At 45.6% G+C, this 19,884-nt stretch overlaps 1 protein-coding gene across 4 annotated transcripts in view; it reads left to right on the forward strand.

The window, feature by feature from the left end:
* Window positions 1-19,884, forward strand: part of LOC139267373 (glutamate receptor ionotropic, kainate 2) — a 319,999-nt gene that overhangs the window by 198,608 nt on the left and 101,507 nt on the right. For 3 of the 4 annotated variants that reach the window (XM_070885607.1, XM_070885604.1, XM_070885603.1), the window contains exons 10-11: window positions 2,602-2,805; window positions 18,091-18,314. In XM_070885607.1, the coding sequence (XP_070741708.1) occupies window positions 2,602-2,805; window positions 18,091-18,314 (428 nt within the window). The remainder of the gene's footprint in view (window positions 1-2,601; window positions 2,806-18,090; window positions 18,315-19,884) is intronic. The other variant, XM_070885606.1, reaches the window with a different exon arrangement.

Here is a 19,884-nt window from a genome sequence, read left to right on the forward strand (position 1 = left end):
GAACATACTGTCTTAGTAGGAGATGAATCAGAAAAATAAACTTCTTCCATATTTTTTATTCAAGAGGCTTTTGTTTACTATGGCCCTCATTGGGCTTGATTTTCCTGATGTTCCTACCACTTGTTGTCCTGCCACTGGTTTTTCTGTTGTTCTGACAACATCTGAGGAATTTTCTGGTGAGAGTGATTGTGAGGACAACTAGTCGGGAGAGGTGTGAAGCTGATGGCTGATTTCATTGTACGGCAGTTTCGCGATTAGGCTCGGCTTTTTGTTTGTCCCAGGCATTGCAATTTTAGAAAATCTCATCTGCGGGACACACTGCCAATGCCAGAACTGTTTTCCCGTTCGTTGCCACCATCCAAAACCAAGCGCACAGTGAAAGCATGTTTATGATTTTTGATGGGGCATTTTCCACAGAGGCCAAGAAAACATTTAGATATTTTGCATTTGTGAAGCTGTTGTCTTTCGACATTTGACTTTAATCCAAAATTAAACTAAATTGACCTGGGATAGAGACTATTGCCAAACTGTCACAATAATCTTGGAAACACCAGGATGATTGACACTTTTGTTTTTCCCCCTCTCACACCTACACACAAGAAGCAAAACTTATAAGGTAATTGAGTGGTGCAGTGGGTTAGAAATTGGATCCAAAACCAAGCCAGACTGATAGATTGAAAGTCTGCTCTGTCTGCTGGCTGGAAAGGTGTCCATGTGACATGCGTTTGGGCAGTCTCAATCCACCTTCTAATGGGTGTGTGCCTTCAGCACAAAACTGGCCCTAATTTGGCATTAAAAAGAAAGAAAGAAAGACTTGGATTTATACAGCACCTTTCACGACCACCGGACGGGACAAAATGCTTTACACCCAATAAAATACTTTTGGCGTGTAGTCACTGTTACAATATGGGAAACGTGGTAGCCAATTTGTGCACAGCAAGCTCCCACAAACAGCAATATGATAATGACCAGATAATCTGCTTTTGTTATGTTGACTGAGGGATAAATATTGGCCAGAACACCCGGGATAACTCCCCTGCTCTTCTTCGAAATAGTGCCATGGGATCTTTTACGTTCACCTGAGAGAGCAGACGGGACGTCGGTTTAACGTCTCATCCGAAAGATGACACCTCCGATAGTGCAGTGTGCCCTCAGCACTGCACTGGAATGCCAGTCTAGATTATTTGTGCTCAAGTCCCTGGAGTGGGATTTGAACCCACAACCTTCTGACTAAGAACTCACTGAGCCACAGCTGACACATTAATGGCAAGATCGCGCGGAGTGACTTTGTGATGGTTGATGTGAGAAATGGAGAAGAGATGACATTGTAGAGCACCTTCTTCTAAGGTTGGGACTCATATGTGTTGTTGCAGCAAAATAGAGGGAGCTTTATTCTACGTCTAGCCGTGCTTTATCTGACCTGGGAGTGCTTGATGCTGATACTGTATGACTGCAATAGGAAGAGTTCATTTTCTACAACTGTGATTCTTATTATTTTAAAACGAAGTCCAGCTACTTTGCATAGACTTCAAAGTAAAAAAAACTGTTACAAATAAAATAGGTTGATAATTTCAGTTTAAATAAAAAGGAAGCTTAATATAAGATTAGGATTAAACTAGACCCATTTTCATTGGCCAGTAATGAATATGAAAACAATAGTCTATTTGAACACCATGGTGGAATATTGGTGTGTTCCTGTACTTCTCTGCATGCTGAGTTTCTGATCTTGCATAAACAAGGCACTGAATAAATGGCCTTGCACTTTCTCACAGAGCGAGAGTTAAAATGAGATTAGGATGGACCCCGAGTCTCTCTCAGCACCACTGATCCCTCGGCTTAATGAACAAGATCTCTGAAATCAGGTTGTCTACTTATCTGCTTTCATGCAGAGTCCACGGGGAAACTGAAGAGGGAGAAAGTGTCTCCTTTTGTCATTATTGAAAATATTTTTATATGTTTTTTTTAATGATCTAAATGCTACAGAAGCAAAAATGGAACAGTGGTGCAAGAACCCAAATGCGGAACAATTCATTGAACATTTAGATTTAAATGAATGTTTTCTGCAAGGAAGAGGAACATCTGAACCATTATGTTCCTATTTGTCTTATATTTAGTCCATTGACCTTTTGTGTTGATTTTTTATTTAGTTTGGCATGTGGGGTACAGAGATAACGTACTATCTTTTAGTATGGAGATAGATAAGCTGTCTGGTGCTAATCATACCCAGGAGGTAACTTACAGTGATTTTTATTTGTGATTTCTATATATCAAATGTTTATTTTCTTTTACTATTTTTTGTAGCTTAGTTATTTTAAAGGCCAGGATTTATGAAAGCAAAATCTAAATGTGTTATTTCCATGGCTCTGATCTCAAATTACAGTCTTTTCCACAGCTAATAGTTTAGTTCCAACAACTCTCACTGCAGGGAATGCTAGACATTAGGGATTACGTACAAAAGCCTTTGAAATTTATCTTCTCTAACTTAGGTCTGTACCTGATCAGTGGAGGGCAGTTTTGATAGACGTTATCTCTGAGATGTATTTGTCATCAGGGACCTGCAAAGTCGTCATATTGATCTCTTTCTGTTATCAACCTTCACAGGAAGAGCCTTACGTGATGTTTAAAAAGTCCGATAAACCTCTTTATGGAAATAGTCGATTTGAGGGATTCTGCATTGACCTACTGAAAGAGTTGTCCAATATCCTCGGGTTTACCTATGAAGTCAGACTGGTGGATGATGGGAGATATGGAGTTCAGGATGAAAAAGGACAGTGGAATGGAATGGTTCGGGAACTGATGGATCATGTAAGTAGTTCATGCTTGGAATTATTTTAAATGTAGTAAAAGAAAGAAAGACTTGCATTTATATTGTACCTTTCACGACCTCAGGAAGTCCTAAAGTACTTTACAGCCAGTATAATACTTTTGAAATGTAGTCACCGTTGTAATGTAGGAATAGTACCATCAATGGTCTTTCATAATGCTGGTTTTGGGGAGGGTACGTATCAGATAGGTGATACAAGGGGTATGCTATAAAGAGAGCATTCCTTATCTATATTCTATGGGAGACGGTGTCATAAACAGTGCATGTTATATTAGAATTGTTGGTATCTTGGTGCTATAATAAGATGCTACGTGTTAGACAGCTTTCTTGCCTTTTCGCTTTGTTGCTTTAAATGTCGAATTACACACACACTCAGTTGTAGTAATGGCAGGATCAGGTCTTTTATTTAAATATTCACACTAAACAAACCCAGTATGAATGCTACTAAGGCTCTTCACAAAGCCAGCTCGCTGCTTGGTAGGCACACACCTTCCAATTTACAATGTCAATCAAACAGCCTTCTCTCACATCTCATACAAATTAGGCCTTTGAACTCTCGATTCCTTGCATAGTATCAATGGTACATACAAATAATTAACATACAGGCGATGTAGACTAAATGACCCATTGACGCACTGACGTCAGTGTTTTCGATCAGGCCAACATCCCCAGCATCGAAGCACTGGCCACACTCGACCAGCTCCGTTGGGTGGGCCACATTGTCTGCATGCCCGACACAAGACTCCCAAAGCAAGCGCTCTACTCGGAACTCCCACATGGCAAGCGAGCCCAAGGTGGGCAGAGGAAACATTTCAAGGACATCCTCAACGCCTCCTTGATAAAATGCAACATCCCCACCGGCACTTAGGAGTCCCTGGCCCTGGACCATCCTAAGTGGAGGAAGAGCATCCGGGAGGGCACTGAGCATCTCGAGTCTCGTCGCCGAGAGCAAACCAGACTCCCCACCCACCCTTTCCTACACCGACTGTCTGTCCCACCTGTGACAGAGACTGTAATTCCCATATTGCACTGTACAGTCACCTGAGAACTCACTTTTAGAGTGGAAGCAAATCTTCCTCGATTTTGAGGGACTGCCTATGATGATGATGATTGTCCTGAAATCAGATCTCATTGCCACAATCGACCCCCGTCATGAAGTACTGTAAACACACAGGTGATCAGATAGACACAATTGAATGGCTAAGTGGCTCCATATCGTCTAGCATCCTGTTTTGTGAGACACCCTCTGCTTTGATGCAAACTTCAATTAGAAAGCTGCTTCAGCTTTTAACCCGGCACTTTTAACCCTTTTGGCTCAGTCTCCGAAACCAAAAACTGAAAGCAAAGCATTTCAGAGATACAGGCTTTTACTCCCATACTAGGGGAATGTAAAGAAGAATCACTTGACTGCAGAAGCCCCATGAATTATTTTCATTTTAAATACTTCTAATTTCATGCTTGAAATATCTGATTTTTTAAAAAGTTATAACCTAAAGAGAAGGTGTTGCCATGTGTGATATCTTCACAGAACACAGCACACACAGCTTCCTAAGATGGCAGGCTGCTCTCTCGGAACTCTCCGGAACTGCCTGTGGTTTAATGATTAACTATACAGCTGCAGTAACACAATATGTCCACATCCACAAGCATTACAAGCTTACAGACATTACATCATGGTAACTGAATTGCAAGATACTTCACCATACTTTCAAATTGAGGAATGTTCTGTAATGTCATTGCACTGTCAATTTCATCTACCGCTTGTATTGCGCTATGAACTCATTGAATGGCGGTGCAGGCTAGAAGGGCCGAATGGCCTACTCCTGCACCTATTTTCTATGTTTCTATGTTTCTATGTTTCTATGTTTCTATGTTTCTATTCTTAGCCTCTCATATTTACTCGGAGCCATAAGAGAGTCATTGAGGGGAGGTGATTGTTGGATGGGGAACCCAGGTGAATGTGTTTGACAGGAAGTCTTTTAGAGGGTGAAATTGTGCCTCCAGTTAGCACCCCTGGGGGGGGCGATAATGGGACACAAATGGGTTTGCAACTGGACGTGGCGAATTAAGCGACACCTGCGAAATTCCCTGCTGCATTTGTGCTGATGCTAAGATTTAGCGCCTCGGTCCCTGGCTCCCCACAGATCGTGATGTCATCCGGTGTGCAGTGGCCCGATAGCGCCCCGGATCAGAAATTCCCTCTCGCCTTCTTCCCTGAGCACTTTCGTTAGCGAGTTTCAGAAGTTAGCGCCCCAGATGGGGCGGTACCAAATTTCTAGTCCTTAATCTTTTCAACAGGTTTACTGCCCGACAGCCAGCTAGCCTATCAATCTGGTTGTCTGTTGGGCTGGAAAATATCTGGGAGCAGCTATCCCACAAGTCTGACATCGAGGGGAGTAGGATTTGGATATCAGATCAAACAACAATAACAATTTGTATTTCTATAGCGCCTTTAACGTAGTGAAACGTTCCAAGGTCCTTCACTGGAGTATTATGAGATACAAGTTTGACACCGAGCCGCATAAGTAGCAATTAGCGCAGGTGGACAACAGCTTGTTCAAAGAGGTATGTTTTAAGGAGTGTCTTGAAGGAGGAAAGAGAGGCAGAGAGGTTTAGGTAGGGAGTTCTAGAGCTTGGGGCCTAGGCAACAGAAGGCACGGCCACCAATGGTTGAGCGATTATAAGCAGGGAGACTCAAGAGGGCAGAATTAGAGGAACGCAAACATCTCGGTGGGGGGGGGCGTTGTGGGGCTGGAGGAGATTACAGAGATAGGGTCACGGGGGAATCTGACATCGTGGGAATGGGGGGCTGACATCGCGGGGGTGAATCTGACATTGTGGGATGAATCTGACATTGTGGGATGAATCTGACATTGTGGGGTGAATCTGACATTGTGGGCAGGGATGTGACATTGCGGGGGTGAATCTAAAATTGTGGGAGGAAATGTGACATTACGGGGGTGAATCTGACATTGTGGGAGTGAATCTGACATTGTGGGAGTGAATCTGACATTGTGGGGGGGAATGTGACATTGTGGGGTGAATCTGACATTGTGGGAGTGAATCTGACATTGTGGGGGGGAATGTGACATTGTGGGGTGAATCTGACATTGTGGGGGGGAATGTGACATTGTGGGGTGAATCTGACATTGTGGGGGGGAATGTAACATTGTGGGGTGAATCTGACATTGTGGGGGGGAATGTAACATTGTGGGGGTGAATCTGACATTGTGGGGGTGAATCTGACATTGTGGGGGGGAATGTGACATTGTGGGGTGAATCTGACATTGTGGGGGGGGAATGTAACATTGCGGGGATGAATCTGACATTGTGGGGTGAATCTGACATTGTGGGGGGGGAATGTAACATTGCGGGGATGAATCTGACATTGTGGGGGGAATCTGACATTGTGGGGGTGAATCTGACATTGTGGGGGGAATCTGACATTGTGGGGGTGAATCTGACATTGTGGGGGGAATGTGACATTGTGGGGGGGAATCTGACATTGTGGGGGTGAATCTGACATTGTGGGGGTGAATCTGACATTGGGGGGGAGAATGTGACATTGTGGGGTGGAATCTGACATTGTGGGGGTGAATCTGACATTGTGGGGGGGAATCTGACATTGTGGGGGGAATGTGACATTGTGGGGGGGAATCTGACATTGTGGGGGTGAATCTGACATTGGGGGGGAGAATCTGACATTGTGGGAGGAATCTGACATTGTGGGGGGGGAATCTGACATTGTGGGGGGGAATGTAACATTGTGGGGGAGAATCTGACATTGTGGGGGGAATCTGACATTGTGGGGTGAATCGTGACATTGTGGGAGGAATCTGACATTGTGGGGGGGAATCTGACATTGTGGGGGGAATGTGACATTGTGGGGGGGAATGTGACATTGTGGGGGGGAATCTGACATTGTGGGGGGGAATCTGACATTGTGGGGGTGAATCTGACATTGTGGGGGGAATGTGACATTGTGGGGTGAATCTGACATTGCGGGGGAGAATGTGACATTGTGGGGTGAATCTGACATTGTGGGGTGAATCTGACATTGTGGGGGTGAATCTGACATTGTGGGGTGAATCTGACATTGTGGGGTGAATCTGACATTGTGGGGGGGAATGTGACATTGTGGGGGGAATCTGACATTTTGGGGTGAATCTGACATTGCGGGGGGGAATGTGACATTGTGGAGGTGAATCTGACATTGCGGGGGGGAATGTAACATTGTGGGGGGAATGTGACATTGTGGGGGGGAATGTGACATTGTGGGGGTGAATCTGACATTGGGGGGGAGAATGTGACATTGTGGGGTGAATCTGACATTGTGGGGGGGAATCTGACATTGTGGGGTGAATCTGACATTGTGGGGGGAATGTGACATTGTGGGGGGGAATGTGACATTGTGGGGGGGAATGTGACATTGTGGGGTGAATCTGACATTGTGGGGGCGAATCTGACATTGCGGGGGGGAATGTGACATTGTGGGGTGAATCTGACATTGTGGGGGTGAATCTGACATTGCGGGGGGGAATGTGACATTGTGGAGGTGAATCTGACATTGCGGGGGGGGAATGTGACATTGTGGGGGGGAATGTGACATTGTGGGGGGAATCTGACATTGTGGGGGGGAATGTGACATTGTGGGGGGAATCTGACATTGTGGGGGGAATCTGACATTGTGGGGGAGAATGTGACATTGTGGGGGGAATCTGACATTGCGGGGGGGAATGTGACATTGTGGGGGAGAATGTGACATTGTGGGGGGAATCTGACATTGTGGGGGGGAATCTGACATTGTGGGGGAGAATGTGACATTGTGGGGGGAATGTGACATTGTGGGGGGGAATGTGACATTGTGGGGGGGAATCTGACATTGTGGGGGGGAATGTGACATTGTGGGGGGAATGTGACATTGTGGGGGGGAATGTGACATTGTGGGGGTGAATCTGACATTGGGGGGGAGAATGTGACATTGTGGGGGAATCTGACATTGCAGGGGGGAATGTGACATTGTGGGAGGGAATGTGACATTGTGGGGGTGAATCTGACATTGCGGGGGAGAATGTGACATTGTGGGGGGAATCTGACATTGTGGGGGGGAATCTGACATTGTAGGGGGGAATGTGACATTGTGGGGGTGAATCTGACATTGCGGGGGGGAATCTGACATTGTGGGGGGAATGTGACATTGTGGGGGGGAATCTGACATTGTGGGGGGAATGTGACATTGTGGGGGGAATCTGACATTGTGGGGGGGAATGTGACATTGTGGGGGGGAATCTGACATTGTGGGGGGGAATGTGACATTGTGGGGGTGAATCTGACATTGTGGGGGGAATGTGACATTGTGGGGGGGAATCTGACATTGTGGGGGGGAATGTGACATTGTGGGGGGGAATCTGACATTGTGGGGGGAATGTGACATTGTGGGGGGAATCTGACATTGTGGGGGGAATGTGACATTGTGGGGGGGAATCTGACATTGTGGGGGGGAATGTGACATTGTGGGGGTGAATCTGACATTGTGGGGGGGGAATGTGACATTGTGGGGGGAATGTGACATTGTGGGGGGGAATGTGACATTGTGGGGGTGAATCTGACATTGCGGGGGGGAATGTGACATTGTGGGGGGAATCTGACATTGCGGGGGAGAATGTGACATTGTGGGGGGGAATGTGACATTGTGGGGGGGAATCTGACATTGCGGGGGGGAATCTGACATTGTGGGGGGAATCTGACATTGCGGGGGAGAATGTGACATTGTGGGGGGAATCTGACATTGTGGGGGGAATGTGACATTGTGGGGGGAATCTGACATTGTGGGGGGGAATGTGACATTGTGGGGGTGAATCTGACATTGCGGGGGAGAATATGACATTGTGGGGGGAATCTGACATTGTGGGGGGGAATGTGACATTGTGGGGGGGAATCTGACATTGCGGGGGAGAATGTGACATTGTGGGGGGAATCTGACATTGTGGGGGGGAATGTGACATTGTGGGGGGGAATCTGACATTGTGGGGGGGGAATGTAACATTGTGGGGGGAATCTGACATTGTGGGGGGGAATGTGACATTGTGGGGGGAATCTGACATTGTGGGGGGGAATGTGACATTGTGGGGGGGAATCTGACATTGTGGGGGGGGAATGTGACATTGTGGGGTGAATCTGACGTGGGGGGGAATGTGACATTGTGGGGGGGAATCTGACATTGTGGGGGGGGAATGTAACATTGTGGGGGGAATCTGACATTGTGGGGGGGAATGTGACATTGTGGGGGGGAATCTGACATTGCGGGGGAGAATGTGACATTGTGGGGGGGAATCTTCTTATCTGTACATTCCCTTGTGCAGACGTCACTTACCCCACTCCCTGACGTTTGCGTTCCCTCCAGCCTCCAGGCCGACCTTTATCTCCGGCCGTTCCTCTCGCTCTCTCCTCCTTTCCCCCAACACTGATTTCCCATTCTCTCCAAATTCCACTCTGTTTAGAAGCACTCTATTTAGGATCATTCTGTGCAGACCACTCTGTCTTAGTAATGTTTGTTTATGGAATGAATGTAGGCCAGGACAAATCTTTTGCTCATTTTTAAATAGTACTCGAAGATTTTTTGCATCTATTTTTGGATAAGGCATTAAACCAAGGCTGTTCAGATGCAAAATGTCTCATAGCATTATTTGAGGATAAGAAGAAAGTTCTGCCACTGTCCTGGCGAACACTTATCCCTGGCAGTGCATTGCCCTACATTACAACAGGAACTACACTTCCAATATACTTCATTTGGTGGCAAAAGCAGGAAGACAGAATATTATCTGAATGGTGACAGATTAGGAAAAGGGGTGGTCAACGGGATCTGCGTGTCATGGTACATCAATCATTGAAGTTTGGCATGCAGGTATAGCAGGCGGTGAAGAATGCAAATGGTATGTTGGCCTTCATAGCTAGGGGATTTGAGTATAGGAGCAGGGAGGTCTTACTGCAGTTGTACAGGGCCTTGGTGAGGCCACACCTGGAATATTGTATTCAGTTTGGTCTCCTAATCTGAGGAAGGACATTCTTGCTATTGAGGGAGTACAGCGAAGGTTCACCAGATTGATTCCTGGGATGGCAGGACTGACATATGAGGAGAGACTGGATCAACTGGGCTTGTATCCACTGGAGTTTAGAAGAATGAGAGGGGATCTCATAGAAACATATAAAGTTCTGACAGGATTGGACAGGTTAGAGGCAGGAAGAATGTTCCCGTTGCTCGGGAGTTCCAGAACCAGGGGTCACAGTCTAAGAATAAGGGGTAAGCCATTTAGGACCGAGATGAGGAGAAACTTCTTCACTCAGAGAGTGGTGAACCTGTGGAATTCTCTGCCGCAGAAAGTTGTTGAGGCCAGTTCGTTAGAGATATTCAAAAGGGAGTTAGATATAGCCCTTTTGGCCAAAGGGATCAAGGGGTATGGAGAGAAAGCAGGAATGGGGTACTGAGGTTGAATAATTAGCCATGATCTTATTGAATGGCGGTGCAGGCTCGAAGGGCTGAATGGCCAACACCTGCACCTATTTTCTATGTTTCTTTGTTTCTATGTTTCATTGACTTTAAAGTGCTTTGGGATGTCCTGAGGTCGGAAAAGGCACTATATAATTACACATTCTTTCTCTTCTTGCTTTCTTTAAAACATCAAAACACAAAAGGATTAATCATCAGTAAAAACATATGTCCTGATTTTAACTTCAATATACTGTAAAATCCAGTGGGGTGTAAAATGGCTGTCTGATCCGAACCATCGCTGGTCCCGCCGGGCGGATTGGGTTAAAATTGCAGTTATATATATATATATATTTTATTTTTTATTCATTCATGGGATGTGACAAGGCTGGCATTTATTGCCCATCCCCCATTGCACTTGAGAAGATGGTGGTGAGCCGCCTTCATGAACCGCTGCAGTCCATGTGGTGAATCACGTGTTCAGAAATTTGACAAATTAAATCAATAAAAAATTTGATTCAAATTCCTACTAGTTTTGTTCACCACCTTCCAGCACATTCCAGGCATTTGGCTCGATACAATACAACAACAAAGTACATTACTGCCATCTTCTTCATACATAGAAAGATGTCTCAGAACAGTTTACAGGTCGGAATACTAAGAAGGACACCAAATAGAAGTACATTAATTGCCATGTTATGAGATTGCTATGAAGCTGATGTTTTGCCAGTGCAGAACATTTACCATCAGTGCGACTTATTTTTCGGTTAATCTCTGAAATAGGATTTTCAATAAGACACTGATTCCAATGCTGAGAAGAATTCAGGTTTCCTGATTTTCAAACCGATCACACGGACTTCAAAACATTAGCTGCTCGACATTTATCTGATCTTAAAATGGCTGCTGTGTTCATAACAGCATTCATTAAAAGGATTTATTTTCTCTGTTTGAATGAGGAAACATTGTTAGACATTTGTGGCTGGATTTTTGGCTTTACTCATTTCGGGGCGGTAATGGCGACAGGGCGGTAAAATTTACGCCCAGGAACAGTTTGCCCTTCAGTCAGCAAAATTCGGCAGCTGGGCTCTGAGTGTGGGGCGGAGGGCTAAGGGAAGCGTTACACACCTCCCTTAGGGCGAAAATCCGGAGCTAAGCAGCCGGCCTCGGAGCGCTCCTGAGAGATGCCTGGAGAGAAAAAAAACCCAGAAAAACCCCCCACCAAAAACATTCCCAATAAATAACTCACGCCACCACAACATAAATCGCAAAAAACATAAAATAAAAAACAATCACACTTACCTGACATCGACATCACTTACCTCACTGCAGCAGACACAGCTCGGACCGCCTGCTTTCACAGGTGGTCCCAGCATGACGCTCTACAGAGCGCTACAGATCGGGCAGGAGCCAAAAATCGAGCCAGGGGTGTTGCACATTCCGGCTCGCCTCTTCTGGGCGGTAATGCTCCGTGCCCCGCCGAAACCAGCAGCAAAAATCCCGGCGGGGCGCTGGAAGCTGGCCAGCCGCCCGGAAGAGCACACCGCCGCCATTGCTACCCCTCCGGGGTGAAGACTGAGGCGGAAACAAGCAGGCTCGAGGGGCTGTATGGCCTACTCCTGTTCCTGTTTCTTATTTTCTTTAAATCCAGTTGCTGCTTACTGTTCATCTGGGACAATTTGAAAGGATTTCAAGGCTTTGTTTATTTGTGGATTGGTTTTAATGTTTCTTGATGAGTCCCCTTCCATTTGTAACAAATTGAGGAGTATAGTGCACTCAATGCTTTTTTTAACTCAACGTTGAATTATATTGAGAACTTTAATTCAGGTTTGAGAAATGCCATGATCGTAGAAACAGCTGCTAAAGAAGATAAGAGACAACATACTATAATTACTATTAGTATTAGCTTTACCACAGGCTCTTCAAATTGCATTCATTTTCTAAGGTGCACAGGCACCACTAGGCATGTTTTAAAAGTTTTTCATGTCAAAAAATATTTAATTTACTAAGAAACTGACTAGTGTACATCAGTGAAACTATTAAGTGGTTCAGTATATATTTTTTAAGTCATTTTTAATGATATTAATTCAGGTTATTCACAGGTGGAGGATTGAACACCCTTATTAAAACTGCTTATTTTTGCTGATAAACACATTTTCAGCTGAATTAATTAAACTGCACCAGGTTAACACTCTTAAATACATCAAGGGATATTTTTTAATGGAAATGAACGATTATTTGTGATTATGCAAATGACTTTTAGCAGAAACTTAGGGGGCGAAATTTCCCCTTTTAATAGCCCCATTAGCACCTCCGGGGGGTGGTAACGGGGCAGAGGAGACTTTTCCCATGGGAGAGGGCGGGGGGGGAGGGGGGGGGGCTATGCCTCCCGGGAAATTGCCTGGGAGTTTGCGGAGGTGCTGCCATGGCAACGCTGCGGCCCGCAGTTAGCGACCTGGGCCGCCGCACAACTGGCAATGATGTCATCGCCATGTGCGGCGGCTCCTCACAGCCCCGCCGACCCTATTAACGCCCCGCAGGGGAAATTGCATGCGCCAGTAGCGAAGCTGGCCAACATCCACTCTCGACGTGCTCCTTAAAGGGGAGGGCGCCAGGGCCGCTATCTTTTTTTCATTGCCGATCCACGGATCAGCTCTATGATCGTGGCCCGAGAGTGGTCCAGGCCACCCTTGTGCAGCCCAGCACTCCGATTTGGGTGCCACGCTGCAGGCCCGGTCACACTCTGCCCTGGTGGCCTAGTGGAGGCCATCAGAGGCCTTGCAATGTGCACAGTGGCCCTCCCCTTTTACCAAAGGAGAGGGACATTGAAGTGCGTCAACGCTACGTGGACCATCCATGTGGTGCCTCCCACAGTGCCCCAGCATCGCCCGGGTAACCGCCCCCAAAGGAAGTGGAGCTCGTGAGATTGAACTCCGCTTCCTTTGATGGGCAGTAAACCGAATTCAGCGGCGCGGGCAGGACTTCAGTGCCGGGCGCAAATAAACTCGGCCCCAGGTGGTTACCGCCCCCAGTCAGGGTGCCCCCTTGAACTGTAACCTAACCAGCGCAATTTCATGCACATTTTGGGCGCAATTTCCTGATTGCGCCCAAAGTGGAAACTCTACCCCTGCAAATTATTTCTCAGTAAAGTTGCAGTAATTAAGTTGTAATGTAAATCCTTCACTGTGAATAGGATTGGGCATCAACAGTGTTGGTGGTGCCACTGACACAGAGAGCTGAAGATTGCAAAAAAACATACCCAACATTGAATAGAATGACTTGGCATTGCATTGGGTTAAACATGGGCCTTTTACCTCTGTGACCTGGGTTTGAATCTAGCACACGCCTCGAGCTGTTGTCTGTAAGGCTGTGACATGTGGTTATGCAGCCTCAATCCAATTCCTTGTGAGTATCGACCTAGACAACAAAATTACCTCTAATTTGGGAACTACTTTGGCAGTTTTCACACAGTAAGCCAGCATATGGCTGACGTGGAGTTAGAAAAGTGTCACACTGGTGCAGTGGGAGGTAGTCTTCTGAGTTTGGGTCTGAGACACATTGTTGGGGCAGTGCACATGGAGCTTGGCTCAACATCTAACCATGCTATACTGGACCTGGAAATGCTTGATGCTGACTCGAGGGTCGATTTTAACTCAGGGCCAGCATGATGCCAAGCTGGAGGGAAATACTCGTGGAGAGTTCAGCATTACGATCAGGCCATTTTAATTCCATAGTCAACCCTAACATCCATTATCTTGATGAGCGCACAATTACAAAAAAAATTGTAAAACAAAAACTGCACCACAAGTCAGCAGGTTTACTGAATATTTTAAAGGAGTGATAAAATGCTCAAACTACATGCTTGTGGTTGTATGCTTTTGCCTGAAGCCCTGATTTAGTTACTAGGTAGCCAATATTCTTTGTATATTGCAAAAGCAATTAAGAAATATTTAAATACTTCTCACTGCAGCTTCTCCATCTATTTGTTGGTAGATTATTCTGTTCACAAGTTAGCCACACTGAATGATATTACTAACGTTTGTTCTTGAAGTGTTGGTGCAGTAAGTTCACAGGAAGTCCCACTCCATATTAGAAATGTCAGTTCAGTCGTCCATCTTGATACAACTAGCTGTGCTTTGATCCAATGGGTATGCTGCTAAGTGTTTTGCTGAGAGCACTGTTTGCACTCAATTAGCAAGTATCAACTTAAAAGTGCTGCTAAAATATTTAGCTCAGTAATCATTTTACAAAAAAAGCTTAAAATTTATGGCTGCATTGTTTCTAGAGTGAAGTCTCTGCTCATTTGAAAGAGAGGCTAATGGATACCTGGTCGTAAGCACAATGTGTTTAAATGATGTCATAAACTTCAGGGGTCAGGATTGTTTGGTTAATAGCGATCAGTGTCCCATAGAAATTAGTTGACGGGCTCAAAGTCACTCAAGGTATCTGTTTTGTATTCGTCCGCAACACAGCGTGGAATGAAACGCATTAGGTCAGTTTGTATCATCTAGTACAGCAACTCTTTGAGTCAAATCACAGGATTCATGTATGGGCGACTGCTTTGCCTATGAAACACTGTCTGCTGTCCACTATGACACCTATTACCAGGGGGAAAAAATAGCTGCCCAATAATCTCCACCGATCTGAAATAATACAACTTAGAATTGTAATACATTAAGTTTCAGATGATATTGATAAACCACTTAAAAATGTTGATAAAATATTGAAGCTTTAAAATTGTGGTTTACAATGACAACTGAAGTGTTTGATGTAAGACCATCCATCCTTGTATATCTAGTTACCTATAACATGTTAAAAGTCTTGTATATAGTGTACACATCCTGAAAGTGTCTCTGTGCCAAATTGGATTTATGTCTGTATTGTACCTTTGTTCTTGTAATGCTAGAATCATATGGAAGTTATGCTGCCGTTTTCACCGAAAAACCCCCAAATCTGAAAATCCAGTCCAAAATTAACTCCCGAAGACATACAGGGAGCGAAATTCAGGTACGCCAGAAAGCTGGCGCACCTATGAGCTTTTACCTGGTTTAACCACTGGGATCAATGGGAAGTCGGTCATTGCGGGGGCAGGAGATCGACAGGAATGCAGGCTGTGGGGCTGAATTTGGGTCGGGGCTGGGACTTCGCCGCTGTCAATCAGCAGCGGAGTGGTGGTGACGTCACAGCGCGTGTGCGCCATCATGCTCTCTCTCCTCTGTTAAAGGGGAGAGAATCAGCCATTTTTTAATCTTCGGCCACTGGGCTACCAGGGAGGTTTTCAGTGGGCCAGTGGCCTGGCACCCAAGAAGGGGTGCCAGGCTGCCTGTTGGCGGTCCGGCCGAACCTGTGGGATGTCGGCCCGCAAAAATAAATACATGGCGGCCGCAACAGTGGGCCGCCCCCTTGAAGGGCCGCTGTGCTGCTGGGCTGCACACACTCTGGATAAGGTGCATCGACAGAGAAAACTGTCAGGATCACCTTGCAGCGGGGCATCAATTTTTTTTCGATGACTTTCGCTCGGTGTATTTTTCAGTTGAGGGAGAGTGGCAGTGCGCATTTTGATGACGCGCTTGTGGTGGTCATCAGCATCGGGGCAGAATCGGGTCCAGGCCGAAAAATCCCCATCCTGAATTTGGGTCGGGGCGGCCATTTGATCACAAAGAGGCGGCCACGGGATTCCACCGGATGGCTGCCGCAAACGGGTAGTTACGGGCCTTTCTGAGACCCTGAATTTCGGCCCCATACAGTCTTCCTTTTAACAGAAAGTCATGGGTTTGAACGTGTTGGTTTGTCTACTAGAATTTCCTCAAGGTGCAAGTTTGTTTTGGCCTGATGCAATCGTACTTTGGAGTGTTAATTATCTAATCATCCTGAGCGGCCTACAGGAGGACCATGATGACACCTGAGGGCCTAAATTGGCTCTTTCCTTAAGGCCTCTTAACACGGGAAACCGGCGGCCAAGCTGCAGAATGCAGTTGCCGCCGACTTTTCGTGTCATGGCCGCCTTTATCAAAATTCCGCTCCCGTGCTATCCCGGAGGTGATCCGCTCCACCCCCCCTGCTACCGCTCCGCTGCTACTGATGTCAGTATGTCATCACAGTGCGCGCCACCGATCTACCTTGCCCCCCCCCCCACCCCCGCGCCCCCCCGACAGTGAAATTCCACCGTGAAAATCTTCAGCCAACCCAGCGGTGCCAAAACAAGCTTTTTCGCGGTAGTCTAGTGCGGCTGAGGCCTTCTGCAATAGCGGTTTGGCTCCCCTTAAAGGAGAGGACCTGCTGCCGCTGCCGCCATGTTTTTTTTGTCGTCCGAATGCCATGTTTGGCTGGGCTACCAACAGGCAGCCTGGCACCCTCTCTTGTATGGCAGGCTGCTGGCCCGGCCGAAACCCTCCCTCGTGGCCCAGTGGGCCGAAGATTAAAGATCACGCAGGGTCTCCTCTTTAAGTGAAGGGGAGAGCCGTGGTGACGAGGCGCCATGATGACGTCATCGCGACGGCCACTCCGCACCCCACCCAACTTCCATCCCTCATGTGTTGCCACTGCCTCATAACTGCCCCCATTAAGAGCGACTTTCGGATCCGATTTAAAAAAAGGAGGAATTTCACTCAAGAGGCGACCTCAACCACCACGGCAGTAAAAACACCAAAAATCGGGGTGGGGGGCAATTGTTGCTCCCTGGTGTAATGCTATTCAGTTCACACTGTGTGTGCGTGTGTGTGTGTGTGGGAGGGGGGGGGGGGGGAGGGGAGGGGAGGAGCATTGACAGGCCCTTCAACCTGGAGCTGTGCTTTTGACACCAAGTTCTGAGAAAAGAGAACATCCTTGCTTAGCTGGAAGTCTCTATGATTGGCAACTCAGTGGGCAGAGAGAGAGAGAGAGAGGCAGAGTGTGAAAGCAGACAGTGTGCTGGTTGCTCACAGTCACCGGCTGTAAAGTCAGGTGTTTTAAAGATCTATGCAAACCTGACAAGTAAAATCAGGCTAATCGGCGGTTACAGTGAGTAAATGTACAGTTAGCGATACAGTTAGAGAGAAAGCAAGTTATGTCTTTGTTACTTTACATCTTGATGAGTGCAGGGAAATTATGTTACTGTGATAGCTGTGTACTGTTCATTCATTTATCGCATGCAAAAAAAACATTTCTTAGCCTGTATCTCGACTGGATAGAAGACTTATCCAGTCCACTGTCTGAAAAGAGAGGGGAATTCTCATGGCAGCTTGTATATTCCAGTAACTGGTGTACAGAGTCAGGGTTCAATGCTATGATCTGTGTGTCATGCTATTGTTTCTCTAGCTATTGGGCAGATACAGGTGCACCCTGGATCGATAGGTCCCCGAGGTCGGCATTAGAAAGTGACTGGTGGCAACCACAAAATCCAGTGTAAAGACCCCAAAACTGTGGCAGTCGCTCTTGCTGCTTGTAACATGTTCCCCAAAACACTTTGTTGATAACACCACTATTGTAAAAAAGTATATAATCTATCTCCTTGTGAACAAAAGCATGAGATCTGTTGATTGTACATATGAAGCACACTGTAAAGATTTTGTGAGAGCATTTTGCTCAATGTTTGATATCAGCAACAGCACTCATCAGTGCCCAATCAATTGCCAAGATTTTGTGTGTCATTGATGCATGACGACTTTCACTCTGCGGGATTTACTAAGAAACAATTTGCAGCTCATTATCTTGGCAGTTCTATAACCCATATTATATTGTAACATTGCTTTGCCTCTGTTGATATACTAACTGCATGTTTTTCCCTCTCTATTTCTGTCCACAGAAAGCTGATCTCGCAGTTGCACCTTTGACTATCACCTACGTCCGAGAGAAGGTCATTGACTTCTCAAAGCCATTCATGACTCTGGGAATAAGTATTTTGTACCGAAAGCCCAACGGTACAAATCCTGGCGTTTTCTCCTTCCTGAATCCTCTCTCCCCTGATATCTGGATGTATATTCTGCTGGCTTACTTGGGTGTCAGTTGTGTGCTGTTTGTCATAGCCAGGTAACATGATGCCTTCAGTGAGTTTTGGCAATGCCACTATGTTTTTGCAAATGTTGTCAAAAGTCACTGATTTTTTTTTTGTTGATTTTGACCCCCTTTGTTTTAACACCTCTGTGCTGTTTGTCATCTCTGTCTGGGTTAAAATCTTGCTAATACCGGGTAGAAAAAAAACATTTTCAGAAAGACATTTTCGACTGGGTTTCTGGCGCAGTTAAGTATGTTAAACCAGCATCTCTTTTTTAGTGCCGCTACTGTGCTGCTGACACAGTGTAAACGATGAATGCTGTCCAGAAGAAAAATGATGGCAGTTAATTGAATTTTACACATTATACCGTTTCACTGCACACATGGACTGAAGCATAGAAAATGTGGTTTCACAGAAAACGTCTTAAGAAAGGCTATTAATTAGTCATAGCAGGGTTTTTTGTATGGAACAGGCATAGTAGCAGAGAGATGGTAGTTTATCATGCAGCGCTTTAAGTTAGGATAACTATGCACCCATCCCCCACTATTACCAACAAATGCTTTTCACCTTGCTTCAATGCATGTTCCTGAACATGATACAATTGCTGCAGTTATATACTGCGCCAGCCAGTGCAGTGCTGACTGTATTTTTAAGATTATTGTGAGTAAGGAGCTCTGATTTATACTATGGAGTGAAAAAGCACAAGTGCCTTGCACAAGATGTACTAAAATGCAAATGTGAGACACCGCTGTCTCCTGACTGCTGTCTGAGATTGTTTTCCGGCAGCAAGATCAGCTCCTTTGCGCTGAATATTTTCTGCTGTTAGTAAAGTTTAACACAAGAGTGCACACAAAAGGTAAAATGGGGAAATAGCAGAAAGTCCATGGCTTACGACTTTACATTTCAAAATACAGTACAGTGATCTGAACGAAATTCTTTCAGACTGTAAAAAAAAGTAATCTTTGAAAAGAGGGCATTGTGTCGAAGGCCCCTCTTGGAGATGATTGCACTTGCAGCGACATCTGCCTTCCCTAGCAACGTTATATTGTCCTTTTGGCATCAGAGTGTTGATACCAAATCTGCAGTACCATTGCAGTGTTCGATGTGAAGGAATTTAAACTCACCTCAGGGTTATCTATTGCACCCATCTTTAGTGTCATTATTCAGTTGTCTTTATTTTAAATGATCTCTAAAGTATCTTCCAGTACATCTTATACTTTTAATTTAGTAAAGTTGTCTCCCAGAAATGATCTTGGCGAGATTATTCGGCAAGATGCACCAATCCTCTCTTGATCTCATTATCTGATTTGAGCTAAAATTGTTGTTCATGTGCTTTACTATTGGGGAGCAAGGGGAGGGGAAGACTTGTTAAACAATAGTCATAATACTGCGTGCAGTTTTAGGAAGGGTATTGGGGCAATAGAGAGGGTACAACACAGATTCACGAGAATGCTGCCTGGTAAGAGGATATACAAACACAGAAAAAGACTTGAAAAAATTGGCCTGTTTTCATTAGAACAGAGGAAGTGACAGGGTGATTTGATAGAGATGTTTAAAATTATATGAAAGCATGTGACAGAAGTGATAGAAACAGATTATTTCCTG

This window comes from Pristiophorus japonicus, chromosome 7 (assembly GCF_044704955.1).
Source record: "Pristiophorus japonicus isolate sPriJap1 chromosome 7, sPriJap1.hap1, whole genome shotgun sequence".
In the NCBI taxonomy this organism is placed as follows: domain Eukaryota; kingdom Metazoa; phylum Chordata; class Chondrichthyes; family Pristiophoridae; genus Pristiophorus; species Pristiophorus japonicus.